The 27,468-nt window shown below is 45.2% G+C and overlaps 1 protein-coding gene across 4 annotated transcripts in view; it reads right to left on the bottom strand.

Moving 5' to 3' along the window:
• Positions 1-27,468, bottom strand: part of spsb1 (splA/ryanodine receptor domain and SOCS box containing 1) — a 107,211-nt gene that overhangs the window by 27,873 nt on the left and 51,870 nt on the right. For 2 of the 4 annotated variants that reach the window (XM_085967363.1, XM_085967361.1), the window contains 2 exons: positions 7,075-7,127; positions 1,252-1,951 (listed from right to left, as the gene is read on the bottom strand). In XM_085967363.1, coding sequence (XP_085823489.1) covers positions 1,252-1,945 — 694 coding nt within the window. In that variant the 5' untranslated portion in view covers positions 1,946-1,951; positions 7,075-7,127. Of the gene's footprint in view, positions 1-1,251; positions 2,104-7,074; positions 7,128-27,468 lie in introns of all 4 variants that reach the window. The other 2 variants (XM_085967360.1, XM_085967359.1) reach the window with 1 other exon arrangement.

The following is a 27,468-nucleotide window of genomic DNA, read 5'->3' as shown; positions in this document are numbered from 1 at the left end:
AGCACGGTTCGTCGGCAATGTCCTGCAGTTTTGACAAAATAAGTCCTCTGTTCGCTCTACAGGAGCTGCCTGACGTGCACGCAAGCGAGCGAGATTCTCCAGCATTCTGCTTTTGTTTGATTTCCAGCATCTGCAGTATTTTGCTTTTTGTTCATCCACATTCAGGCTCGCGTCTGAATGAATGGTAATTTCTGTGAGGTATTTGAGGTCTGATGCTGTGCACGGAATCAGATCCCAGTGCATGTCAACAGTCGGGGAGGCGTAGCAAGTGGAGGGGAGGGAAATAAAAAGAGAGAGAGAAACCTACTGCAACTTCCACCTATGCAAAAGGACAGTGTCTCCCATTATCTTTTGGATGGCGTAGTACAAAGGAATTCACCGCCAAACACACCCGGCATGGAACAGCTCTCTAGAAAGGAAATTAAAGATAGCACATTTCTTTTTCTGCAAGAGAAAACTGGCAGAATACAGAAGGATACTTCCCTCAAACCAGAAAGAAATGAACAGGAAAAAAGCCAACAAAATTAACTAATTGGTATAAAACCAAGTGTGCTCGGTATTTGCCCAATGACCTAACCATAAAGAGGAACTGTAATTGTGTGAACCCTTTCTCAAGGCACAGCCTACAGACAACAGTGGCTCTCACTATATTGGAAAGAATAAAGTATAATAGTGAAAGTGACCATTTCCCTGGAAACGAGGTTGGGAATTATTTTAGTTTCTTATTCAGTAAGAGTGATTATTTTTGTAAAGAACTTTTTCAAAGTCTTCCCCCCACCAAAATACAATCATAAGAACGTAAGAAATAGGAGCAGGAGTAGGCCAATCGGCCCCTCGAGCCTGCTCCGCCATTCAATAAGATCATGGCTGATCTGATCCTAACCGCCAATCCACTATCATAGAACCATCTCCTGAATCTAACAGAATTAGACACACGAAATAGGAGCAGGATCAGGCTACACGGCCTCTGGGCCCGCTCCGCTACCCACAGGGCCATGACCGATCCGGACCTAGACTCATATATAGCATATTAATTTTGCAGATGCATTGCACGTGGTCTTGCATGCAAATGAATTTGATCAGTATTGCTCTAATTTAAATAACCAGCGTCTGTATTCAACAGTCCATTTGAAAGTCAGATTATAAACCTCAAGTTGAGTTTTCAAACTTAGCTCAGTTAAAAAGGCTAAAGAAAATGTTCATGGTCAAGAAACTTTGGACAAAACAGATGAACAGTTGTAGATTACTTACGGTCAAGTCCATTAATGTAGCGCATTCGGATTTCACAGTGACCCCAGACAGCACTTACAACAGGATAAAGTTTTTTCCCTTTAAGTCCTCGACATGCAACTCCCAGGTAATGTCCATCCACAATATAGCTTAGAGTTCCTTCATCCATGTCCAAAACTACCAGCAACGCATCTGGTACTATAAAGGTTTCGTGGGGCTCCAGGAAAGCTGGATAAGTCTGGCTTGGCTGATTTTTGCCATCAAAGTACAGCTTGTTCCGTCCAAGGTCCCAGCCCCAGGATTCACAATTACTTCCGACAAGTGCTGTATAACCTACAGAGTGCAAAGGAGCATCTATTGTAGCAACACCGACCACTGCATGCGTTCCCCGCTGTCTCATTGCCCAAGTGATTTCCCAAACATGCAGTCCTCTGGTGTATCCGACTTTGCCGCGGATGCCGTCCGTACTCTGTGCCACTGGATGCCGGTGAAATATTAACTTGTCGTCTTCTTTCACAAATACATTCAGTGATCGATCATCATTGTTCCAAGAGTGCAATAGCTGTACCTCGCAAGTGGCTGGGGGCATGTCCAGCAGCATGTCCAGCCGAGCAGGCTTGCAATAGTCAAGCCCCTGTTGTTGGTGTCGAAGAGGCCTATAAGAAGGATCCCTCACATCCACGGTCTTGAGTCCAACGGTAACTCTTTGTCCCATGGTTAACTTCCAGGAGCAAAAAAGAAAAAAAAAAGTCAAACAACCCAATCTTTCCCCCCCCCCCCCACCCCCAAATCAGTCTTCCAATTTGCTTGGCCTTGTTCAAGCGTATTCAGGTTGCTGAAGACCAGGTGAAGATGGACACTTAGCTGCACTTCCTAAAAGTATAGAGGCAAATTTAAAACAGGTTAAACATACAGTTTTTGATCTCTTATACTTCACCAGTTTTTGATTGAGAGACAAAAAGGCACAAAGATCCTTTTCAGGGTCATAACCACTTTACAACCCCTGACAAAAAGAATAAAAACACCAATTGGAAACACATTTGCAGAGCGGACAGGTTATAACTATCAGGAAAGACTGAACAGGCTGGGGCTTTTTTCTCTAGAAAATTAAAAGAGAAGTCGGAGGGGCAACCTAAAATTATGAAGCGGTTTGATAGGGTAGACAGAAAATGTTTCTGCTTGTGGGAAGTCCAAAACTAAGGGTCATAAATAGAAGATAGTCAATAAGAAACCCAATATGAAATTCAGGAGAAACTTCTTTACCAAGTGAAGCTTTTACGAGCCAAGGGTATTAAGGGATATTGAGCCTCCGGCCACATACCCGTGCCATCACTAAGACCGCCTATTTCCACCTCTAACATCACCCGACTCCACCCTGCCTCAGCTCATCTGCTGCTGAAACCATCATCCATGCCTTTGTTACCTCTAGACTTGACTATTCCAACACGTGCCTGGCTGGCCTCCCACATTCTACCCTACACCAGCTTGGTCATCCAAAACTCTGCTGCCAGTGTCCTAACTCGCACCAAGTCCCGTTCACCCATTACCCCAGTGCTCGCTGATCTACATTGGCTCCCGGTTTAGCAACACCTCGATTTCAAAATTCTCGTCATGGTTTGCAAATCCCTCCATGGCCCCACTCCTCCTGATCGCCGTCATCAGCTCCAGCCTCCCGCCAAAGATATCTGCACTCCTCCAATTCTGGCCTCTTGAACATCTCCGATTTCCATCGCTCCACCATTGGTGGACGCGCCTTCAGCTGCCAAGGCCCTAAGCTCTGGAATTCCCTACCCAAACCTCCACCTCTTTCCTCCTTTAAGACGCTCCTTAAAACCTACCTCTGACCAAACTCTTGGTCATCTGCCATAATTTATCCTTATGCGGCTCGGCGTCAAATTTTGTTTTATAACATTCCCGTGTTATGTCTTGGGATGTTTTACTACTTTAAAGGCACTATAGAAATACAAGTTGTTGTTGCTGCTGGAGCCAAGGCAAGTAGCTGGAGTTGAGATACAGATCAACCGTGATCTCACTGAATGGTGGAACAGGTTCAAGGGGTGAAATGGCCGACTCCTCTTCCTACATTCCTATATCACCCAGAGCGTGGTTAGGATGCCGCGTGATTGAGGCGAATAGCAAAGATGCATTTAAGGGGAAGCTAGATAAACACGAGGGATAAAGGAATAGAAGGCTATGTTGATGCGATTAGACGATGAAGAGGGATGGGTGGAGCATAAACCAGTTGGGCCGAATGGCCTGTTGCGGTGCTGTAAATTCTACATAATTCCTTTGTCTGTTTGACCACAATAACGCTTCCCTACTCAATACATGTGTTGACCACGAGTTTCCACCGTGGGGGCAATCGGCGATGCCAGCCCAAATCGCACGCCCCAACAATAGGAAGTCCGAAGTGACTGGTCCCATTTTTCTAGCAGGTTAAAAAACTGCAGATGTGGTGCTGCACTTACTCGATTCTGTCCCTGTACAAAAATCAAGGAAGTGAGGGCAGGCTGCGACTCTCTTCCAATGGTTTTGTAAATCACGGTCACGGGCATCATTTCAATTGACACAAAATATATCAATGTTTGCAGGAATTATAATTTCATTCCAACAATTTTATTTTAAAAAAGCTATTGTGTACTGTTGTTCTGATGCATCTCTGTGATGGAGTGTGAATGTTCAAAGCGATTAATTCTGCTGCAGCCTCATGGTGACAGGACCCATGTGTTGAAATCTAACAGCTGAATGCCATAGCTTTCTCAGTCATCTTTCTCCGCCCCCCTCCACCATAACTCAACAGCAGAACACTGAAACTATAACTCTTGCCATTGACCTCTTGGGACAAAGCAACTGTCTTCTACGGTCACTGGACTATACACAAAGACACCTACTGCCTCCTGCAGCACAGACCAGAGATGAACTGGGTGGTGGAGCGGTCGTTGGCGGCCAATTTCATTTTGTAGGCAGGAGTACAATTTGTGCAGTCACTTTACTCTTTTTAAAAAAAAGGTAGCTACCGTGCGGTTTGGAATGTCCAATACCAACTTTCCCACTGTTCACATTCCCTCTATTCAAAATCTACAGCCTCCCTTTAATAAAGGATTGCCTTGCCGTTGAAGCAGGTCACAAACACCACCACAAATCAGCTGGACTTCGAAATGGGGTGCTTTTCACCAAGGTGCTAACCAGCACATCTCCACTAGTTCTAATCGCACTTGAATAACACTGGTTTGCACAAGTTCAGCCGGTAAAGTTGAAAGCAGCAAGATGACTTAGAGCTGCAGTTAGGGGACTGCAATTACTTTTCACGAGATGAAAAATGCAATCAACATTGCGAGGTGCATGATATGTGTTTGTTACGCCCGACTATGGTTTAATGGAGCTCACCGCAGACGAGATGCTGGGTCTTTGGTTCAGCGCCTTCATTCTATTTATATGCACTTCCTGGGTTTTTCCTCTTCCACAGCAAGCATGAAGTAAGAGATAACATAACAAAAGGGGAATGGAGCATTCTTTTGATTTTGAGAATGGTATCCTAATCTTGATTGTTGGCGAGGGGGGGGGGGGGGCAGAGTCTGGGCAATATTAGCTTCTAGACCTCCTCCAGGCCATCCATGGCAGCAAGAGAAGGCTCTTTCTGCTGAGTGCCTGTCCTAAAAAAGCTAAAAGGGTGTGGGGGGCAGGAAATCCAAGAGCTTTTTTAAATCCATTAGCTCAAAGCTTAGAATATACAGCACCAATAGGCCGTTGAGCCCAACCAGTCCATATCGGTGTTATTGCTGCACTGGAGCCTCCTCCTACCGTTCCTCATCTAACTCGCTCCGCACAACCCTCCATTGGCAGAAATATTGGCCATTATGTTGTCTGCTAGCCATTACGGGACCCTTGGTGGGGCAGACTGGGAAAAGGTTAACTTTCAGCGGGTGCAGTAAAGAAGCCCTGATCATGCTTGCTCTTACAATGTAGAAACAAGGAAAGATGAGTCGACGAACACTTCTACTAAAATTGTAGTGGCACATTAACTCAAGATCATTACAAAACTTATTTTTGAAGCCCAACTCTGCTGGTCCCCACAGAACTGCTGGTCCCCACAGAACTGCTGTGCAGGAGCAGACATCTCAAGGTGATGGGAACCAGCCGAGAAGTTGTCATCAGGGAGCTGCAAAGTTTGTAATAATGTGGTTTGACCGCTGTTCTGTTCATTATCTTTAATTGGAAATTATTAGAATTGTGTTCCTTTTTAAAAAAAAAGTGTCACATTCAACTCAGTTATTCCAGGGAGAGGGGGGGGGTTGGAAGATGGGTTTGAAAAAAAGGGAAATTGCCTAGCAACCATATTAATCCTGAAGATTCAAGCGGATAATATTTCAAGACCCCACCCTCCAGTATCTCACCACGCCCACCTCTCTTGGCTGCAGAAGACACTGGAACTGTGTCAATACTAGTCTTGGGACTAGAAATACAAGTAGTTTGATTTCTTCCCCGACCCTTTCCCTCCCCCCGCCACCCCCTCCCCCAGGGCAAGACTTAACCTTCATTTGACATTTCCCAATTATCCAAGTGGAAATGGGGAAATGGTTTTAGGTGGGAAGTTGCGGAGCTGGCGTTGGTTATATATGATGGTGCAACCAGGGGTCTTGGTATCGAACATGCATGGGTCGCTACGACAGATGTCGCTGATGCCATTTGTCCAAGTATTAGGTCAGATTTGGAAAATTTAATGATGCTGCATTTGCTTCAAGGAACAATATGGGCTGCTATTTTTAAAAATTTGCATCTTCAAGCTATTCCTGCTGTGCTATTTTATGCTCCCCAATGCTGTCAAAAAGCGAATATCAGAAGGTTATACGGAACAACTGCTGAGCTACTACAATTCAGTTCCGTCTTCTCTTGATGTCGTCACTTTCAGGCATTTTCTCCCCCCTCCAGTCTGGATCTGAATCACAGGTTAATTCAGTGTACAAAGTTATGAGGGGCTGAGATAGAGTGGATAGGAAGGACCTTTGTCCCTTAGAGAGGGTCAATAACCAGGTAATTGGTAGAAGGATTAGCAGGGAGTTGAGGAGAACTTTTTTCACCCAGAGGGTGCTGGGGGTCTGGAACTCACTGCCTGAAAGGGTGGTAGAGGCAGAAACCCTCATCGCATTTAAAAAGTACTTGGATATGCACCTGAAGTGCCGTAACCGACAGGGCTACGGACCAAGTGCTGGAAAGTGGGATTAGGCTGGGTAGCTCTGTCGGCCGGCACAGACACGATGGGCCGAATGGCCTCCTTCTGTGCCATAAATTTCGACAATTCCATGATTCTTTCATTTGCCACTATAAATGGGCTTATAAAACGTAGGCAATTACAGTGTGCACACAAGAATAATGAGGTAGCAGTTAAGTATGTCAAAACAAATGGCAAATTCCTGCAAAGGCTGCCAATCCGGGCCACCAATATTAAACTTACATCGAAATAAAGTTGCATACAAAAAAAAAAGTTGCCCAGTCCTTTCAGAATGGCGTTCAATACATCGCAGTAATTCATTACTTCAATGTTGGCTGTTCAGTTAATGATTCTATGCTGAACGAGAGAGAGATGTTCAGTGAATAATAAACTGTAAACCCACTTACAGATAAAAGAGAATGACCTACTTTTCTCATGCAATAATCCACAGTTGATGGCGGCAGAATTACAAGAAACAAAACGGTTTCCTAGTTACAAGAAACACAAAAAAGGTTTCCTACTTACTCCCAACCTGAACAAGATCATTTAGATCTCACGGTCAAAACATAGTGAACTGGTTTGCGGTTTAGCATTTCAAAAACCAACATCTTCAAAATGTTACAAACTTTACGTACCTCACATTGCTTTATTCCTGCAAGTTAATCCTCACAGTAGTGAAACATGCTTTCTGCAAGGGGGAAAAAAAAAACAAAATCAAGACAATGTAACCAACAGCAGCAATTGAAGAACGTGTTGATAACAATCTAGGTAACAGCGTGGGGGTGTATAACACCACCGCCAAATACAAATACATTCTAGTCAGCAATAAAATGCAGCCCTTGTGCATTATCCATATGCACCATCTACAGGGGTTTAAGACCCACTTCATAAAAAGGAAAGCTTACTTTTGAAATGTACCCAGAGTCAAATTTGAGCAGTTGTCCAACATCGAAAAAGTTCACAAATTTAAATACAGGAAACTCTTACCGGCACCTAAATATCCAGAAATCTCTCTTAACCGGCAAAATTCAGGAGTAGGTTCAGGTAAGTTTTACTATATATTAGTGGCCGTGTAACCGGGGTTCCTGGATCTGTGGCCGTGTAACCGGGGTTCCTGCACCTGTGGCCGTGCAACAGGGACTCCTGCACAAGTGCCGTGTACGGGGCTCTCGTACCTTGGTAAGTATACCTCTCTGTAATCCGGACTTTTTGATCAACCGGCACCACGCCGGTCCTGGATTTAAAAAAAGTTCCCTGTAGCAACTTTTTGATCACCAAAAGTCAAGATAAATGAAATATTAGCGTCAAAGACCACATTACAGACACCTGGCTGGATGGATACGGACTGCTCCAGTCTGCATCACTCGTAAAAACACTCTTTGAAAGGAAACCATCCACTAGCTTTTTAAAAAAGTGTGCGTGCGTATATATTATATATATATTATATAGTAATATAAATTCCATTTCAAACTCGAACGAGCAGCACATGGCAACCACGCCTGCCCCTTAAGACACCTGCGTAGGCAAGATTCTCAAAACAAACCCAAAATAAAATGAAATGGTCAAAAATGGAGACACAGACAGACAGAGATGCAGTGGCAAAATCACCATAGCCAAGTGTTAGTAGCTCAACAGACTGGGAATTTCTAATCTTTTCTTCCTTTAAAATAACCAACACATATTCGCTCTGTCCAGCGTAGTATTTTTGAAAGAAAGATACCTCAAGATTGACTGCTGACAATTAATGCCAAACTCCCCAGACGCCTATCCTGGAATGCTGTACAGACAGGCAATTCTAGTTTTAATAGATTTAACACATTGATCAAAAATACTCCTTTTCTCATTCTTAGCTATGGAGTGTATCCAGAACGTGATTTCACACAAACTAGAGGCTATTGCTACAGAACTGCTAGTGAATTAGATGGTTTGTTAATAACTATGGTATCCTATCCATGCCTTGGTTACCTCCAACGCGCTCCTGGCTGGCCTCCCACATTCCCTCCTACGTAAATTAGGTCATCCAAAACTTGGCTGCCCGTGTCCTAACTCGCACCAAGTCCCGTTCACCCATCACCCCTGTGCTCGCTGACCTACATTGGCTCCTGGTTAAGCAACGCTTCGATTTCAAAATACTCATCCTTGTTTTCAAATCCCTCCATGGCCTCGCCCCTTCTGATCTCTGCAATCTCCTTCAGTCTTAAGCTAATACATTACAGCAGTTTAGTTTTCAACTGCAACACCCCACCATGAAACTACCCAATCCACATCAACCACAGCACTGACATGAGCACTGGATTATTCTGGTCTGAAGGGGCAAAAATATCAGCAAATAACAAAAATGGATGGTTTAGGAGATATTTATTGTTTAACGTAGAGAATTTAGTATATTGAACGTACTGCTATAAATCAGTGATTACATTTAAAAAAAGAGATATTTTTGATTCCAAGAGTGGATAAAAATTTATAAATTCTTTCAAAGGGACACAGGGAAAGAGCAAAGGAATACTAAAATGGATAGCACTTTCAGGTACTGGCATGGTGGGTTAAATGGCCTCCTTGCTGTACTGTAATATCCTGTGACTCCACAAATTTTGATCCTCCTACCAGCGTTCTGCAATTGATTTCAAAATAGTAGACGAGGTCTGTAGTGGTGCGGTTATACCCAAAAGCAGCAGTAAAACACAAGAGACTAAAGCCTGGAGAGCAGCCGATACGCGAGAACCTTTTTTCCCCCCCCCCCCGCAGAGTGCAAGCTTGAATATGCAGAGTGCATTATGGCTCCAGCCTGAAACATTTCTCTCCATATCCAGTTTATAATGGAAGACAGACTTGCATTTCTATAGCGCCTTTCACGACCAGCGGATGTCCCAAATCGCTTTACAGTCAATTAAGTACTTTTGAAGTGTAGTCCCTGTGTGGTGATGTAGGAAACGCGGCAGCCAATTTGAGGACAGCAAGAGAATGACCAGATAAACTGTTGTTAGTGATGTTGATTGAGGGATAAATATTGGCCAGGGCACCAGGGAGAATTCCCCTGCCTTTCTTCAAAATAGTGCCATGGGATCTTTTAGGTCGAACTGAGAGCGCAGATGGGGCCTCAGTTTTAAAGTCTCATCCGAAAGACGGCATCTCGGACAGTGCAGCACTCCCTCAGTCAAGTTTAGTCAGGAGTTTAACCGACTGGGACGCCATTAGAAATCTAAAATCAACAATGCAAGCCTCGGGAAAGAAGATCCATTCTTCTTGCGACAGGTTTCAGAGCCATTCCGTAGTGTAAACACTGGGGAGGTCAAGAAACCTGACTGATTCGCACCAACCAGCAAAGGGAAACTTTTGTTACGACTGGATCCCAAAACTCAATACTGATTCAAGACTTATGTCAGCAGTGATGGTGAGGGCATTGGTTGCTCTATCCTATCACTGTGGTGGTATCTAGTTCAAATACTGTCATGTCCCCTTGTGTGTCATTTAAACATTCACCAGTCCCCCTTTGCTAAACTTGTTCTCTGTCACAATCACCACAGCTTGCTGAAGAGACGCAACATACTCAAGCGTGCACTTGCTAGAATTCCAGAGTGCAGCAATCGGTTTACAAATGTTCCACAACTAGTTTCGGAGCAAAAAAACACACATCACAGTTCAGAAGAAAAAAAAAACCACACAGGAATTCAATCTGGCTCCGAATGCATGGTACAAGTCAGGGAAATAAGACTTGGGCAATGTTTCACAGGACTGATCATCACTGCAAAAGTTTACGAACATGCAAGTCAGATATGGGCTCAAACCTGGCCCCACTCGGAGGCAAACATCTGGAAGGAAAAAGGGACAAGGTTCTCGGCCAAAGAAAAAAACCTCTTTCTGGCCTTCAGGCTCGGTGCAATTCTTTGCCATGCACACAATGGGCCAGCGGAGATTTCCAGACTCCTTGCCAGTCCACACTGATGGGAAGAGATCTGGCAGCACTGCTGTTATGTGCACCATTAGTCGGATTTCATCACTTACGCAGTTTCTTTTTTTTTAAAGTTACAAGAGCTGCTTCAATGAAACATTCTGGAACAATTCAAGAAGTCCACATACAGCAGCTAGAGAGACTTCTGTTTATACAGCATCTTTCACGACTTGGTGGTGGCGATTCCTGGTTTGCAGTACTGTGGAGATGTAGCTTTTAATTTGCTATTGAATGCATTGCAGTTTAATGTCATAAAAAAAACTTGTATTTATACAGCACCTTTCACAACCACTGCACGTCCCAAAAGCACTTCACAGCCAATGAAGCACTTTTTGAAGTCGCTGTTGTAATGTAGGAAACGCGGCAGCCAATTTTCACAGCAAGCTCCCACAAACAGCAATGCGCTAATGACCAGATAATCTGTTTTAGTGATGAATATTGGCCAGGACACTGGGGATAACTCGATAGCAAAATACTGCGGATGCTGGAAATCCGAAATAACAAAACGCTGGAAAAACTCAGGCGGCCAGGGCAGCATCCGTCTGACGAAAGGTCATCGACCTGAAACATTGACTCGGTTTCTCTCTCCACAGATGCTACCCTGGCCTGCTGAGTTTTTCCAGCATTTTCTGTTATACTGGGGATAACTCCCCTGTTCTTTGAAGTAGTGCCACAGGCTCTTTTACGCCCACCCAAGCGCGCAGACGGGGCCTCGTTTTAACGCCTCATCCGAAAGACGGCGCCTCTGACAGTGCAGCACTCCCTCAGCGCTGCACTGGGGGGGGGGGTGAAAATCAGCCTAGATTTTGTGCTCAAGTCTCTGGAGTGGGACTTGAACCCAGAACCTCCTGACTCGAGGCGACACTTGTACACAGCTTCAGAACTCTACAATTCAGCTTAAATGGCTGCAGAAGATCTTTGTTGCAGCTGAACCCCAGGCATTAGTTAGCATAGTCATTCATTCTTGCATCAGTGACGCTAAACTGCAGAGAACTCCAGGTTTAAAAAAAATTGGAAGTAGCCTGTAATGCAATCTCCAAAGAGACAAATCATTTGGAGATAGGATCTTTTTGTTCAGACTTGCATGAGCCATCACAAGGTATCATTTCACAGGAAGAGAGGAGAATTTTCTATTCATTGTTCCAGAAAGAATTGAGAAACCATCTTTTGTGCAAGGAGTTCGATTGCAGGGTGACATCAAAATAGCTTGATTCAACTAAATTGGCTTGGCTTATGCAATTGGAGAAGAAATTGAACTATTTGAGTCAAGAGACTGCTTTAAAACTGTTTATCAACTCAGCATTTACAAGTGCAGTTACTGTACCATCTCTGGGAGCTGGAGCATAGATTCTTGTATTAACAAGGCACAAGGGATTCTCCACTCAGACACAGAGGTGCTATACAGCATCAAACTGGGGTGGCCATGATCTCATTACTGTACCAACAAAAAAGGTTGCGGGGGGGGGGGGAAAGAGGGAGAAGACAAAGAGACATACACACAGTCACAGTGATGACACCTTAGATTTATATGGCTCCATTCACAGCCTCAGAACATCCCAAGATGCTTTACAGCTCACGAGTTATTTTTCAACTGCACTCCTGTTATGCAAGAAAAATGTGCAGCCAATTTGCACGTAGCAAGGATTCACAAACTAGTGCTTTGTTTGAGCGATAAATACTGGCCAGGACACATGGCTCCCTTCCATTAGATCTATTACGTGCATCAATCCAGGCAGATGGGGCCTTGGTCTCATCTTCAAAGATGGCACCTCCGACAATGCAACACACCCGCAGCACTGAAAGGTCAGTCTAGATTATGTGCTCAAGTGAGACTTGAACCCACAAACTGCTAACTCAGGAGGCAAAAGTTCTACCGTCAAAGCAAACAGACACCAAGAAAATTTCACAGCTTTCCAAGTGGAAGGAGCAGCTCAAGGGGTTATTGGGGGGGGGGGGGGGGGGGAAAGGAAAGAGGGGAGAAATATAAATGAGGAAAAAGGAGAAACATATTTGGAGCTTACATTTATGGACTTCAATTTTAACAAGTTCCATTACCAAAAGGATACTGCAGTTTAAAATAAATCATTCATGGGATGTGGGCGTCTCTGGCGATGCCAGCATTTATTGCCCATCCCCAATTGCCCTTGAGAAGGTGGTGGTGGTGGTGAGCCGCCTTCTCGAACCGCTGCAGTCCATGTGGTGAAGGTGCTCCCACAGTGCTATTAGGGAGGGAGTTCCAGGATTTTGACCCAGCGGCGATGAAGGAACGCTAATGTATTTCCAAGTCAGCACGGTGTGTGACTTGGAGGGGAACTTGGAGGTGGTGGTGTCCCCATGCGCCTGCTGCCCTTGTTGGTCTAGGTGGTAGAGGTCGCAGGTTTGGGAGGTGCTGCCGATGCAGCCTTGGCGAGTTGCTGCAGTGTATCTTGTAGATGGTACACACTGCAGCCATGGTACGCCGGTGGTGGAGGGAGTGAATGTTTAAGGTGGTGGATGGGGTGCCAATCAAGCGGGCTGCTTTGTCCTGGATGGTGTCGAGCTTGAGTGTTGTTGGAGCTGCACTCATCCAGGCAAGTGGAGAGTATTCCATCACACTCCTGACTTGTGCCTTGTAGATGGTGGAAAGGCTTTGGGGAGTCACGAGATATGAGACTCCCCACAGAATACCCAGCCTCTGACCCACTCTTGTAGCCACAGTATGTGTGTGGCCGGTCCAGTTAAGTTTCTGGTCAATTCTGAACCCCCGCCCCAGGATGTTGATGGTGGGGCATTCAGCGATGGTAACTCAAACTTCAATCAAAATATACTGATCTAGGGAGTGTAGTTCTGGTCAACTTCAAACAATTGTGGCTTCCACATAAACTGAATTCCACAGCTTGTACCCCTTAATTCTAAAGTCATTCTATTCCAGATCTAGCCTCAGTCCATGAATTCTAGACCTTGGAGACAGCAGCATAGGTGCCTACCAAGATGGTCCTTTCTTCCAAAGAAAGGAAATTTTAATTGCACTTGTCCAGGACAAGAAATCCTTGAATTCTGAGGGAAGTGAGAGTCCTGTGGCAACCCATGAAAAACCCAGCCAGAAAAATAATTGTTCTTCTATATTGTGTGCAGATGGATCCATGCGGAAGGGCTCACGGTGCAGCAGAATCAGAACCAGTACTGGAACTCCAAAATGCGATTCCAAAGCTACAGCTTACATTTGGAAGACTTTGGTAGGAAAATAAGTTATTAAAAAAACTTATGGGTTGGTTCTCTTAATATTTCTTCTACCTAGGTTATGATGTTCTTCAAATGTGGATGACATAATTGGGGGACAGACACCCTGGACATTACACCAATGAGCATGTAGTGACCAGTTGAAATTAACTGCAACTCTCCATGGGCTGGACACTATCAGAGATTTTTTTTTAATAAAATTCCCATGACTTGGAATTTTAACACTTGAAACAGTTAATTAGTTTCCTTGATTTAGGTTCTGCTGAATGACGACCGGAGATAAGTTTCATGTTTCTTACTTCAAAATACTGTGGAAACCTGTTGGGAATTAGCGAATGATTACAAAGTGATCATTCCTACAATAAATTTAGTAGTTATAATGCTCTTATGGAATCCCAATGGCATTATAAATGACAAACATCTCCCGAGGAGTATAACAGGTTACTTTGTTGATGTGGGCACTGTATAAAAAAGGAAAAACTTGCATTTATATAGTGCCTTTCACAACCAAAATGCTCTACAGCCAATTAATTATTTTTTCAAGTGTAGTCACGGTTGTAATGTAGGAAACGCAGCAGCCAATTTGCGCACAGCAAGCTCCCACAAAATGCAAGAACGACCAGATAATCTGTTATGTCTCATCCAAAAGACAGCACCTCTGACAGTGCAACACTCCCTCAGCGCTACACTGAAGTGTTAGCCTGGGTTATGTGCTCAAGTCTCTGGAGCAGGACTTCAACCCACGATCTTAAGAGGCAAGTGTGCGATCATCGAGCCACAAAAAAATCGTACCTAGATTTTCATTTTGGACAGAGAAGCGAGACACAGCATGGCTCGATTAAAGAGCTTCCTAGTTCATCTGCAATCTAGGCTGCAGTCTAATGGTCAGAATCCTGCCTTTAGACGCGGATGGTGCAGCTGGTCTCTCTAACCAGTCGGATGGCGGCTCTCACTATTGCATGCCTGTGCACATTGGCCAAGACAGTTTGGCCAGATCGGGTGTGAAGTATTGATGTCATGTTTTTGAGTCATAGGCATTACCAACAGCAAACCTGCTGGACCACCACATTTACTGGCAGCAGTCAGGCAGTCCCATTATAGATTTTTTAAATTTTCTTTTATATAAATATAAAAAAGGGACTTCTAGACAATCTATCTGAAAAGACGGGCAGGTTTAGCCTTTGGATGTTGCCGCCAAGATCCGAGTCAGCAACACAAAGCCGCGGAGGGCAAATTTCCTCCATTTTGCTAAACAAGTTGGATCCTAATAAAACTTCACTTATTGCAGAAAGACTTGCATTTATATAGCGCCTTCCACAACCACCAGATGTCTCAAAGCGCTTTGCAGCTAATGAAGTATTTTCGAAGTGTAGGCGCTGTTGTAGTTTAGGAAACACAGGAGTCAATTTGCGCACAGCAAGCTCCCACAAACAGCAATGTGATAATGACCAGATAATCTGTTTAGTGATTTTAAGAGAGGGATAAATATTGGCCCAGGACACCAGGGAGAATTCCCCTGCTCTTCTTCAAAATAGTGCCAGGGGATCTTTTACATCCACCCGAGAGCATCTCATCTGAAAGATGGGACCTCCGACAGTGCAGCACTCCCTCAGCATCGCACTGGAGTGTCAGCCTCGATTTTTGGTGCTCAATATTTGCCATTTCATATACCAACCACCACAAAAGCTTCCAAAAGGCCTTATAGTTACTTGGCCAACGCATGGGAGGTCTATTAAAAAGATGTGGTCATCCAAATTATATTTGGCATGTACATCGGGAGCTCCAATGTAGTTTTGTAAAAAGAAAAACTGCATTGCAGACGCCACGCGCCATAAACCAGACACATTTTAGTGTGCGTTGGCTTTAGGATTACCATTTGAGCCAACAATGTGGTTCAACTGCTAAGCCACCTTTAGTGGGTTTTGGATCAGAGACGAGAGTCATCTTCACGCGAGTTTTTTTTTTAATATATAAACAGGAGCATACAGGCAGTTTAACTTTTGTGCCAGTGATGTAGTTACCAGGCTAATTGAGGGCATTGGTATCAAATAGTTCTTCTGTAACAAACCTGTAACACTAGTAATCCACCCTAGCTCACGTACATATTTGGAATGGAAAAACCATATTGATCAACTGCTGAATATTTCACACTTGGAGTGGATATACCATGAACATCATACAGAAAACTTGTTTATCCAGAAGTTGTATGTCCGGAAACCTCGATCTAACGGCAGAAATCAGCCGCCGTTTTGGTTAGGTTTTTTTTCTTCCCCTAGCATTTAAAATTTTTTTTTTTTTTTATAAAACAGTCAGGCTCTGGAAAGCACCTCTGTAGCTTAGCAACAGCTTCAGAGACGCTTCCAAGGTACGGGCCGAGTGTTTACAAGCTGTTGCTAAGCAACAGTGTTTGTTGTCAGATACGGAGATGAAAACCTCCGTATCCTTCAACATTAGCGCTGGTCTATCCAGAAGTTTTGATAGATCGGCAGCAGCTCGGTCCCGTCGGTGCCGGATATCGCGAAGTTTCCTGTAGTTCCTAATTTCTATGCAATATTGTTACTGGGAAGCTGAGAGACACTACCAAAAGTAATTACAGTCCTACACACAAGAAAAAAAATACACAGTCCCCAAAATGATTCGTGAACAGTCACCCCATTGTAATCTGACCAGTGTCCAAATAGGGCAAGAATACAAAAAGAAAACCTCTTAACATTTTGTATTTCACCAAAATCAGCTTCCACACACAAAGCGCTTTTTGGGACGTCCGGTGGTTGCGAAAGGAAAAACTTAGATGGCGCGGTCTCTAGCATCCACTGGGCATGTAAACATTGTTTTTGTATCGCATTTGTACACCTTGGCACTTGCGTGGAAATTACGAACCTAGGGCCTTATCGGAGAAGAGTAAATAGTAAATTGTGGTGCAATTCCATTAAGATAACCACTTTTATCTACAGATTTTTGGATCACTTACTTGGCAAGTAGTCCTAACCGAAAAGTAGAGAGTCACCCAGTCACTCGCTCTTATGTTGAAGCAAATGTTAACTGTGATGCAAGAGATTACATGAGCTCTGGGCACTGGATAAAGCAACAACTAACTGATTGGCATAGACGAGATAGGATAAGAGCTTTTGCCAGACATAAAATACTGCACATTCTGCTAACCTTGCATAATTATCAACAGTAGCAATATTTAACATGCCAATTAAACAATCTGTTGCCAATTTGAAAGACTCGGGCAACAGCTGACAGCTGTGGCACTCAAATCCTGCTTATATATCAGTGCAACTTGCAGTGTATACAAATTAGACAAGTTCTTCTGTAAATGTCCTGTTTACTTAAATACTGCAGTCTCGGGCTTGCCTTTCGCTCACATCTTTAAATGAATGTCTCCATGCCGTGTTGGTAGAACTCTAGTCATAGGTCATTAAAATTAGAATTACCACGAAAGGATTTACAAGGGGAAAAAGCATTAGGAGTGACTGGAATGGAGCGAAATGGAAAACAACTGGCAAAGCGAGGCGCAGACATTTAATTTAAAAAAAACACGGTCCTTTCCACCACAAAAACCCAAATCTAAATTCCGTTTACAGCAACAGAAGAATTCTTTCATTGCCTTAAGTAAGGTCCTACATCAGCCACCACCCAAGCTCGAGGTGACAAGTCTACACCACAAACAGTCCACAACGTACCATTAAAAATTGGCTTGCAGTCAGAGACCACATCCAAACGATGGAAATGTTACACTAGTGAAGGGAGCAAGCAGTTAGTGGAGCTTAGGCTAAAATTATATTGCTGCAAGGACAGGAGTAGAGGCAGCCTCATTTTCTGTCCACCATCACTTTATGGTTACATTCTGAGAGAGAGAGAGAGAGAGAGAGAGAGAGAGAGAGAGAGAGGAAAGAAAGCGCAGGAGACGCCATTTTAAACCACACCCAAAATGCCGAAGATTGGACTACATATGTCGAACGATTAGAGGTATACTACAAGGCAAATGAGGTGTCAGATGACAAGAAAGCGTCGGTATTATTAAATTTAGTGGGTGCAAAGACGTATGGTTTATTATGAAATCTAGTAACCCCAACGAAGCCAATGGAAAAGAGTTTTGAAGACATAGTAACTATACTACAGGAACATTTAAACCCCACACCGCTGCTGATAGCAGAAAGATTCAAGTTTCCAGTACCCCAGCATAAGGATGAAAGCAATGCTGATTATTTAACAGAACTGCGCAAACTATCGAAACACTGCCAGTTTGGAGCGGGACTGGCAGATACCTTAAGGGACAAGTTTGCGTGTGGGCTTCAAAGTGAAGGAACCCAGAAACGGCTTTTATCTGAAAAGGACCTTATGCTGGAAAAGGCTTTCAGCATTGTGGTATCATATGAAGCAGCAACACGGGGCGCTGCAGAGATACAACAGAGACCGCAAGAATATGGCACAAACGAAATGTCATATGGAACAGAGAAGTGCTATCGCTGCAGCAGAACAACACACGACCAGAATGATTGCAGGTTCAAAGACAAAGTGTGCAGACAGTGTGGAAAAGTAGGACACATAGCACGAGTCTGCAGGTCAGGAAAGAAAACCAGCAATAAGAAACCTACCAAAGAAAAGTACAAGAAGGTACATAAGATAACGGAGAATAGTTCAGACGAACAAAAGAGTGATAACGACTCCGAAAGCAGGGAACCGAGTTGTCTGAAACTACATAATGTGATCACAACAGAGGATCACCGAACCATTTGGGTCACTCTCAAGATAGCAGGAGTCCAGGTAAAGATGGAATTGGACACAGGATCAGCTCTAACAGTCATAAACCGACAGGACTACGAGCAGCTATTCTCACATACCCTTGAGACACAAAAATTATTTTGAAGACGTACACGGGGCAAAAAGTCTACCCCAAAGGAAAAATAAGCGTGACCATTATATATAACGGTAAGGAAACACCAAATCTAGACCTGTGTGGCAGTACCACTGGTTGTCCCTTACATTGAGACACATAATTCCCTTTAACTTACCTTTTGGGGCCGTTGCCCCTTTAAGGCGCGCCCTAGCGCGCTGACGTCACGTCACGTATGACGTGATGTGCGTGCGTCGGCACAGCCCGGCCTAGCGTCTTCGGCCTCAACGGCCAGCCGACAGGAGCGACGCGATCTTCCGCTCCTGCAGCAAGCACCGGCACAGCCCGGCTTCCCGACTTCGGCCTCAACGGCCAGCGACGCGCATCATGTGACGCCCTAAGCGCGGGAAACGCGAGCAACGTGATGACGTCACAACACAAACGCGATGACGTCATCACGCTCTCCACAGGACTGCGAACTCAGTCCTCGTGGAGTCCCCGCTGGGACAAGGCCTACACCACGGTGCTCCTAGTCAGCCATCTTACCTGATGTAATTAGCCTGTTCCTGTAAATAAACTTATTTATAGTTCGTCGAAGTCAAACTCTCTTATTTAGTGGCGATCTACATGAACCACTACACCTGTATGTATTGCAAGATGGAGGACCACCATTACTGGGACGTGAATGGATCCGGAAAATACAACTGGATTGGCATTCCATACAAGCACTGACTGTGGCTGACAAAAAGGATGACGACGTCACACCTGGGCGACTGTCAAATATCCTGACTGACGCGAAAGAAGTGGTCCAGCAAGGACTCGGAACACTAAAAGGCATGACAGCGATGATTAAAATTGAAGAAAACGCAAGCCCAAAATTTTTTAAGGCCAGACTGGTATCTTATGCGATCCGCCCAGCCATCGAAGCAGAGCTGGAGAGTCTGGAACGTTCAGGTGTACTGTCCAAGGTAGACTGGAGCGAGTGGGCTGCACCCATCGTCCCTGTGATGAAAAAGTCGTTGAGCAGTACGCCTGGGGAACCAAGGAAGGTTCGCATCTGTGAGGACTTTAAGGTAACAGTGAACCCGGTCCTTCACACCGTACAATATCCACTTCCGCGGATTGAAGATATTTTCGCCTCGCTATATGGAGGGAAACGCTTCACTAAGATTGATCTGGCCCAGGCATATCTGCAAATGGAGGTAGAAGAAGCATCAAAAAAATACCTCACAATCAACACCCATAAAGGTCTCTACCAATAGAGCCGGCTGGTATTCGGGGTAGCATCAGCTCCGGCTATTTGGCAGAGGGCAATGGAACAAGTCCTGCAAGGGATCCCAGGGACCCGGTGTTATTTGGACGACATCCTGGTCACGGGCGAAAATGACAGTGATCACCTTGCCAACCTGGAGCAGGTGCTCACTAGATTGCAGGAATATGGGCTCCGAGCTAACCGCCCCAAATGCGAGTTTTTTAGAAAACAGATCTCGTATTGTGGCCACGTTATCGATAAAGAGGGGTTACATAAGTCCCCAGACAAGATTGAGGCAGTAGTCAAGGCTCCAGCACCGGAAAATGTGTCACAACTGAGGTCGTTCCTCGGGCTGGTAAACTACTACCATAAGTTCTTGCCAAATTTGTCTACAATACTACACCCACTGAACACCCTACTGCAAACTGGGGTGCCATGGAAGTGGAGTGACGAATGTAGATGAGCTTTCCAGAAGAGCAAATCACTAATCACATTGAAAGAGGTATTGGCCCATTACAACCCAGCATTACCAATTCGGTTGGCATGTGATGAGTCACCCTACGACATTGGAGCGGTGCTGTCGCACAAGTTCTCGGACGGCTCAGAGAGGCCAATAGCCTTTGCGTCACGATCACTAACCTCAGCCGAGCGTAACTACGCCCAGATTGACAGGGAGGCCCTCAGCCTAGTGTGGGGAGTGAAAAAGTTCAATCACTATCTGCACGGGCAGAAATTCACCTTGTTGACTGATCACCAGCCTCTTGTCTCCATTTTTAATCCGAAGAAGGGCGTTCCAGTGATGACTGCGCAACGACTACAAAGATGGTCACTTTTTCTAGGGGCGCACCACTATGAGATTGAATATAAAGGGCACGAAACAGCATGGAAATGCTGATGGGCTATCACGCCTGCCACTGCCTACTGCGGAGGAAGCACCAGCAGTGGATCCTGTCGAAATATTCGACTATAGTTGAATACCTACTGGTAACTAACGCTTGTATCGAAAAGGAAACCCGAAATGACCCGACACTGTCGCGGGTATATGATTTGACGGTGAAGGGATGGCCAGCACATGGCGACTTCACTGTTGCCAGCATTCTCGACAAGGAGAGAACAGCTGTCAGTGTGCCGGGGGACCTTGATGTGTGGATCCAGAGTGGTAATTCCACCCAAGTTAAGGGATAGAGTGCTCAATGAGCTTCATGAGGGTCATCTGGGAGGGGTAAAAATGAAAAGCCTAGCCAGGGCTTGTGTGTGGTGGCCAGGAATCGATAAACAAATCGAGGATCGAGGACCTGACCAAGCACGGTGGCATAGTGGTTAGCACTGTTGCCTCACAGCGCCAGGGACCCGGGTTCGAATCCGGCCTCGGGTGACTGTCTGTGTGGAGTTTGCACATTCTCTCCGTGTTTGCGTGGGTTTCCTCCGGGTGCTCCGGTTTCCTCCCACAGTCCAAAGATGTGGGGGTAGGTTGATTGGCTATGATAAATTGACCCTTAGTGTTAGGGGGATTAAATACGGGGATAGTGTGCGATATGTGTTGGTGGAGCGGGTGGGATATGTGTCGGTGCAGGCTCGATGGGCTGAAATGGCCTCTATCTGCACTGTGGGGTTTCTGTGATTCTGTGAAGAGCTGCTCAGGATGCCAGAAAGTCCAAAATGCACCACCACAGGCCCCTCTACACACATGGGAGTGGCCCTCATCTCCATGGCAACAGGTGCATATTGATTTTGCTGGTCCATTCATGGACTCAATGTTCTTAATAGCCGTGGATGCGCACTCGAAATGGCCTGAGGTCATCAAAATGTCCTCCACCACCACAGAGAAAACTATTGCAGTCCTACAGACCATTTTTGCCAGGAATGGCTTGCCAGAACAGATTTGCTCCGGCAACGGACCACAGTTTGTGTCCGAAGAGTTCCGGAGGTTCTTGAAAAAGAATGGGGCAAGGCATTACACATCCGCCCCGTATCATCCAGCCACAAATGGATTGGCTGAGAGGTTCGTACAAACCTTTAAGGCAATAAAGGCTATGTACAATGACAACATTCCGCTGCAGCACAAGGTGGACAATTTCCTGTTCGCCTACCGGAATGCAACACATGCAGTCACCAACCAGGCCCCAGCCATGATGTTCTTTAACCGAAGGTTGAGATCTCGCCTGGATTTGCTCAGACCAAACGTACGAAGAGATGTTGAGAGTAAGCAATTCCAGCACATCCATGAGAAGCCAACAAGGAGCTTCAATGTAGGGCAACCAGTCTTGGCCCGCGACTACCGAACAGAAAAATGGCAGCCAGGAACGATATGTACACGGCAGGGCCCACTAATGTACACAGTGGATGTTGGGGAGAGCATCGTGAGACGCCATGCTGACCAGATCCTAGAGTCACAGGAACAAGTCAACCCCATGCCTCACCCATACGTACCTGGTGATGAACCCGACGTACAGGTCGCATCTACCCCAGAAACAGTAGCATCGGAAGCTGATGACCCAACCGACGACAGGGGGCCAGAATCGCCTCCGCACCAAGAGCGAGACACTCGGGAAAGGCGCGATCCAGGAAGGATCAGAAAGCCTCCCCAAAGACAATATATAAATAAAGAGACTATTTTCAGCTAATATTGCATGTTAAAAGTGTTAATTGTAATTAGTTTGATATTTAATTGTTAAGAGTGTTATGGTACTGTTAATCTAAAAGGGGAGGAATTGTAATGTATATACCTTTATAAGGGGGGGGGGGGGGGGGGGGAAAACTATCTTTTACAGCTCATGTATACTGCAGCACCGGCAGTGACCACACCTGTATATAGCACTGAGTAGTAATCTGTACAGATCAGTTCCAGTGTGAGCCACGTTGAGTAAACACCTGTTGTACCGTTCTCCTGCAATCTGTGTCTTATTATACACGGACACAACATGGGCCATTTGGCCCGTCGTGCCTGTGCTGGTCCTTTGAAAGATGGGTGGGAATCAATTCCCACTGTTCAAATCAGTGGTCCTGTACAACGGAGTCAGACAACTATTAGCGTGCACAGAAACCGATCATCTTTACGCGAATGCAATATAAACTGACAAATCCATACCAGTCGTTGCTGCTTGCCCAACACAGAAGGCACTCCTGACAAAAAGGGCACACCTCACTTATCAAAGTCAAGAGAACTTAGGCACAGGTTGGCAGAGCCAGGGATCAAGGACCCTCAATATGCAGAGGGCTACTGCGGAAACTTCCCATGTTCTCGAAAAACTGCAACACAGCCCAAGAAGGTACAGAAACCTTTCCGGCTTAGCAGAATTAAGCATTAAAAAAAAACTGTAAATGCTAAGATGGGTGCAGGCTGCTCAAACAATTAGGAGATGGAGTAGACTAGGCCTATATTCTCTAGAGTTTAGAAGAATGAGACGTGATCTCATTAAAACATAAAATTCTTGAGGAGCTTGACAGAGTAGATGCTGGGAGATGGTTTCCCCTGCCTGGGGAGTCTAGAACCAGGGGGTCAGTCTCAGAATAAGGGGATGGCCATTTAGGACTGAGAGGAGGAGAAATCTCTTTACTCAAAGGGTTGTGAATCTTTGGAATGCTCAGAGCGGTGGTGCTCATTGAGTATATTCAAGGCCGAATTAGATAAGGTTTTCGGACTCTAGGGCAATCAAGGGATATGGGGAGAGTGCAGGAACGTGGAGTGGAGATAGAAGATCAGCCATGATCTTATTGAATGACTGAGCAGCTTCGAGGGGCCGAATGGCCTCCTCCTGCTCCTATTTCTTATGTTCTTAGTATGGGAGGAATCCTGTGCACAGAAATGACTCCATTCCAAATCAAATCAACTTTTGTCATTGTTAGTGCACAAGTGCAGTACAACGAAATGTAGGCTTGCGGCTCCCGAGAGTGTACATTTGGATTAAGACATTTAAACATTCAACATACATTTGGCTTGTAGTATATTAACATAAACATAACCATAATAAAGTGCATTGGCAGATGTGCAGGCTTTAGTGTTTATTTGTGGAGTTCAGTAGGATGACAGCCCTGGGAAAGCTGTTCCTAAATCTGGTCGTACGGGTGCGAATGCATCTGTAGCGTCTCCCAGATGGCAGGAGGGCGAACAGACTGTGGCTGGGGTGGGTAGGGTCTTTGATGATGGACCGTGACCTCCGTAAACAGCGTTTCTGGTATATGTGCTCTACGGTCGGTAGCCGGGTCCCCACCATGGCCATTCCTCACTAGGAGAAGCTAAATATTTACTAAGCTTCACGCAGTGTGAAATGAACCAGCAAATGACCAAGTTCAAGACAAGAGGAGTTTGATTTCATGTTGCCAATCTTGCCTGCCCTCTGGAGGGGCCGGTTCTTGTGTCGCAGGAGCCAACAGCTCTCCAGTAACCTGGTCAAGTGGCCATTCGGCATGGGGGAACTGCTTGGCATCAGGGTTGGTAAAAAGCCAACCGTGCCCTCATCCGAATGTCCACGCATGCACACATCCCAGGAGGGGGGGGGGGGGGCGGCGGTCACTATGGACCAGGAGCAAGGACCGCAGTGAATTTCCCTTCCACCTTTAACAGAGGCACCAAGGCCAGTTGTAATATCACTTAAAACGGCTGACCCAGCCGAGATCAGCCAAGTCTGGGGAACACGCAACCCGACAACTGGAGCTTAGATACTTTGCAGAAACCCTTCAGGACTTCTGCTGTGAACATGGGCAATACATTGCATCCAAGCTGTAGAAAGAAAGAGAAAAAAAAAAATGGATAAACTGTGCCAATTCTTTTTTAAAAAAAATTTTTTTTTTTTTTTATATAAAGTGCAAGGATTTTAAAATTTCAAATGTAAACTTGGGCACACAAAGCTGAAGGCAGAATCTAGTTTGACACTGCAAACTATTCCTTCATTACAAGCATACTATATTCATATGGTTTTCATTGGCATAGCAGCAGAATACTTCGAAAGAAATATTCCAACAATGCACATCTTGACTGGTGAAGACAAGTCATTTCTAAACACTCACATCCACCACCTATTAAAAAGCATTAAGAAACCTAGCTTGAAGCCAGTCTTTCAATTAAATCCCAGCTCCAATAAAGGATTCTCCAACTGGAGACGTCAATCTTGTGCATTGGAAAACCATATATTTCTTTTAAAATAGAAACAAAGCATTTAAACCAACCACTCAGAATTTGGGAGATTTTGTATAAAAGGAACCAAGAACTATAATAAGCCATTACAAAGCGTCCTACATTACAGTGACTACACTTCAAAAGCATTTCATTGGCTGTAAAGCGCTTTGGGATGTCCGGAGGACGTGAAAGGTGCTTTATAAATGCAAGTCTTTCTTTCAAGTTTGTTCCTTTGCTCGGGGTGGGGGGTTGGGGAGTGTGATGGGGGATGGGGGTTGGTGGGGGGGGGGGGGGGGGGGGGGTGGGAAAAGAGAGAATTTCTACCGAGTGTCAGAATAAAGCATTTGCAGGTTGGGCACAGAATTAGGCCTGATGGAAGGCAATGCCTCGTCATCCATGGCATTAAAAAAAAGTAAAGAATTTGTTTCTAAAAATAAAAGAACAGGATCAGGAGGAAATAAAATACATGTTATGTGACAGCAGGGAAAGAAAAAGTCTGTAGGGCAAAGCCCAGGATTGATATTTGGCAATGGGGGGCGGGGGGTGTGGGCAGCACTCAGATTTTGTTTGTTGCCTTTGGGGATTGTGGAGACTTTACACAGAAATTTCCTCTGGGGGCTTTAAAAAGGGTAATAAAAAAAAAATCTCTATGCTAGAGCAGATTACACATTATCTGTGGAAGCAGGTGGTTGGTGGAACAATTAACCTTTACTTGTTCGGACATCTCGGTTCTAACATACCGTAACGCAGCATTACAAGATCACTCGTGGCATTTCAACTCTTGGCAAAACACCAACTGCTATTCAACTATAGAAAGTGGGTTATGGACTCAAGAACTGCGCAATTCGACATCTACAATGGTAACCTGGCTCTCAGTTTAGCTCAAAAAGGCATTATTAAAATCCCCAAGATGCAAATGAAAATATCCAGACACCTTATAAAAGATTAGCACAAAACCAGACACCGTCATGACTCTGCTCCAGCCTAGTCATTGATATTGTTCAAAACCAATATTGCAGTCACAAGTAGTCTATCTGAGGTCATACAGTAATCAAAAAGGTCATTACTAATCCATGTGCTAGCAGGCAGTGTTAAATTGATGAAATGAGATACTCCTGTCAGCAAGCTTTTGAAGATAGTGTATGAATTGTAAATCTTATCTCTGCAAGGCTACAGTACAATGAAACATTGGAACTTTGATAACTTTGTGCCTAAGTGGTCTGACAGCAAAAAAAAACATGTGGTTTCCATTTCTGAATTACTAGAAGTACTAGAAGTACCCAACTCCTTCAAGAGATTTTTTTTTTTGGGGGGGGGGGGGAAGATTACACCCCCCCACCCCAAACTTTGTACATTTTAAATGTCAGTTTGAATTTTGATTGACATCTGGCGTTTGCTACATTTCAAAAAGTTTGCCAGTTTGATTCTATAAACAAACACTTGCATCAAGATATGAACTGGGAAGTGTAACAAACGAGAATCGTAAGGTAGCAAAATACTGCAGATGTTGGAAATCCGAAATAACAACAGAAAATGCTGGAAAAACTCAGCAGGTCAGGCAACATCCGTGGAGAGAAATTTGAGTTGACGTTTCGGGTTTGACCCTTCTTCAAAACTGGAGAGAAAAGGAACTAGATCGAAGGCAGGGCTGCGATCGGACAAAAGAACAAAAGAACCAAAAGAAGTAAAAGAGATTAGAAGCTAGACGAGATGGTAATAGGCTGGGATTAGGTGTAAAGTGTACTGGCAGGGTAAAAGATAGCTGCCAGGTGTGAGAGAGAAACAAAAGGAAAGGGTGGGGGAAGGAAAGGAGTGGAAAAATATAAGTAAAAATGAAATAGGGGCCGAGGTTATGATCTGAAATTGTTGAACTCGATATTGAGACCGGAAGGCTGCAGAGTGCCTAATCGGAAGATGAGGTGCTCTTCCTCGAGTTTACGTTGAGCTTCCGTGGAACAGTACAAGAGGCCAAGGACGGTGAGGTCCGAGTGGGAATGGAGCGGTGAATTGAAATGACAGGCGACCGGAAGCTCGGGGTCACCCTTACGGACTGAACGGAGGTGTTCCGCAAAGCGGTCACCCAATCTGCGTTTGGTCTCCCCAATGTAGAGGAGACCGCATCGTGAGCAGCGAATACAGTATACTAGATTGCGAGAAGTACAAGTAAATCGCTGTTTCACCTGGAAGGGGTGTTTGGGGCCCTGGACAGTGGGGAGGGGGGAGGTATAGGGGCAGGTGTTACACCTCCTCCGCTTGCACGGGAAGGTGCCAGGCGAAGGGGAAGGGCTGTTTGGGGTGATAGAGGAGTGGACTAGGGTGTCTCGGAGAGAGCGGTCCCTGCGGAATGCTGAAAGGGGAGGGGAGGGGAAGATACGTTTGGTGGTGGGATCACTTTGGAGGTAGCGGAAATGCCGGAGGATGATCCGTTGAATGTGGAGGCTGGTGGGGTGAAAGGTGAGGACAAGGGGAACCCTATCGTGGTTCCGGGAGGGAGGGGCAGGGGTGAGGGCAGAGGTGCGGGAGATAGAACTGACACGGTCGAGGGCAGTGTCCACCACGGTAGAGGGGAATCCTCGGTTGCGGAAAAAGGAAGACATGTCTGAAGCACTGGTGTGGAAGGTGGCATCGTCGGAGCAGATACGGCGGAGGC

The sequence above is a fragment of the Somniosus microcephalus genome, chromosome 25 (genome assembly GCF_052327205.1).
Source record: "Somniosus microcephalus isolate GS21.2 chromosome 25, FLI_Smic_1.0, whole genome shotgun sequence".
Lineage (NCBI taxonomy): Eukaryota > Metazoa > Chordata > Chondrichthyes > Squaliformes > Somniosidae > Somniosus > Somniosus microcephalus.
The sequence above is the reverse complement of the archived record's forward strand: the minus strand, read 5'-3'. Positions and strand labels throughout refer to the sequence as shown.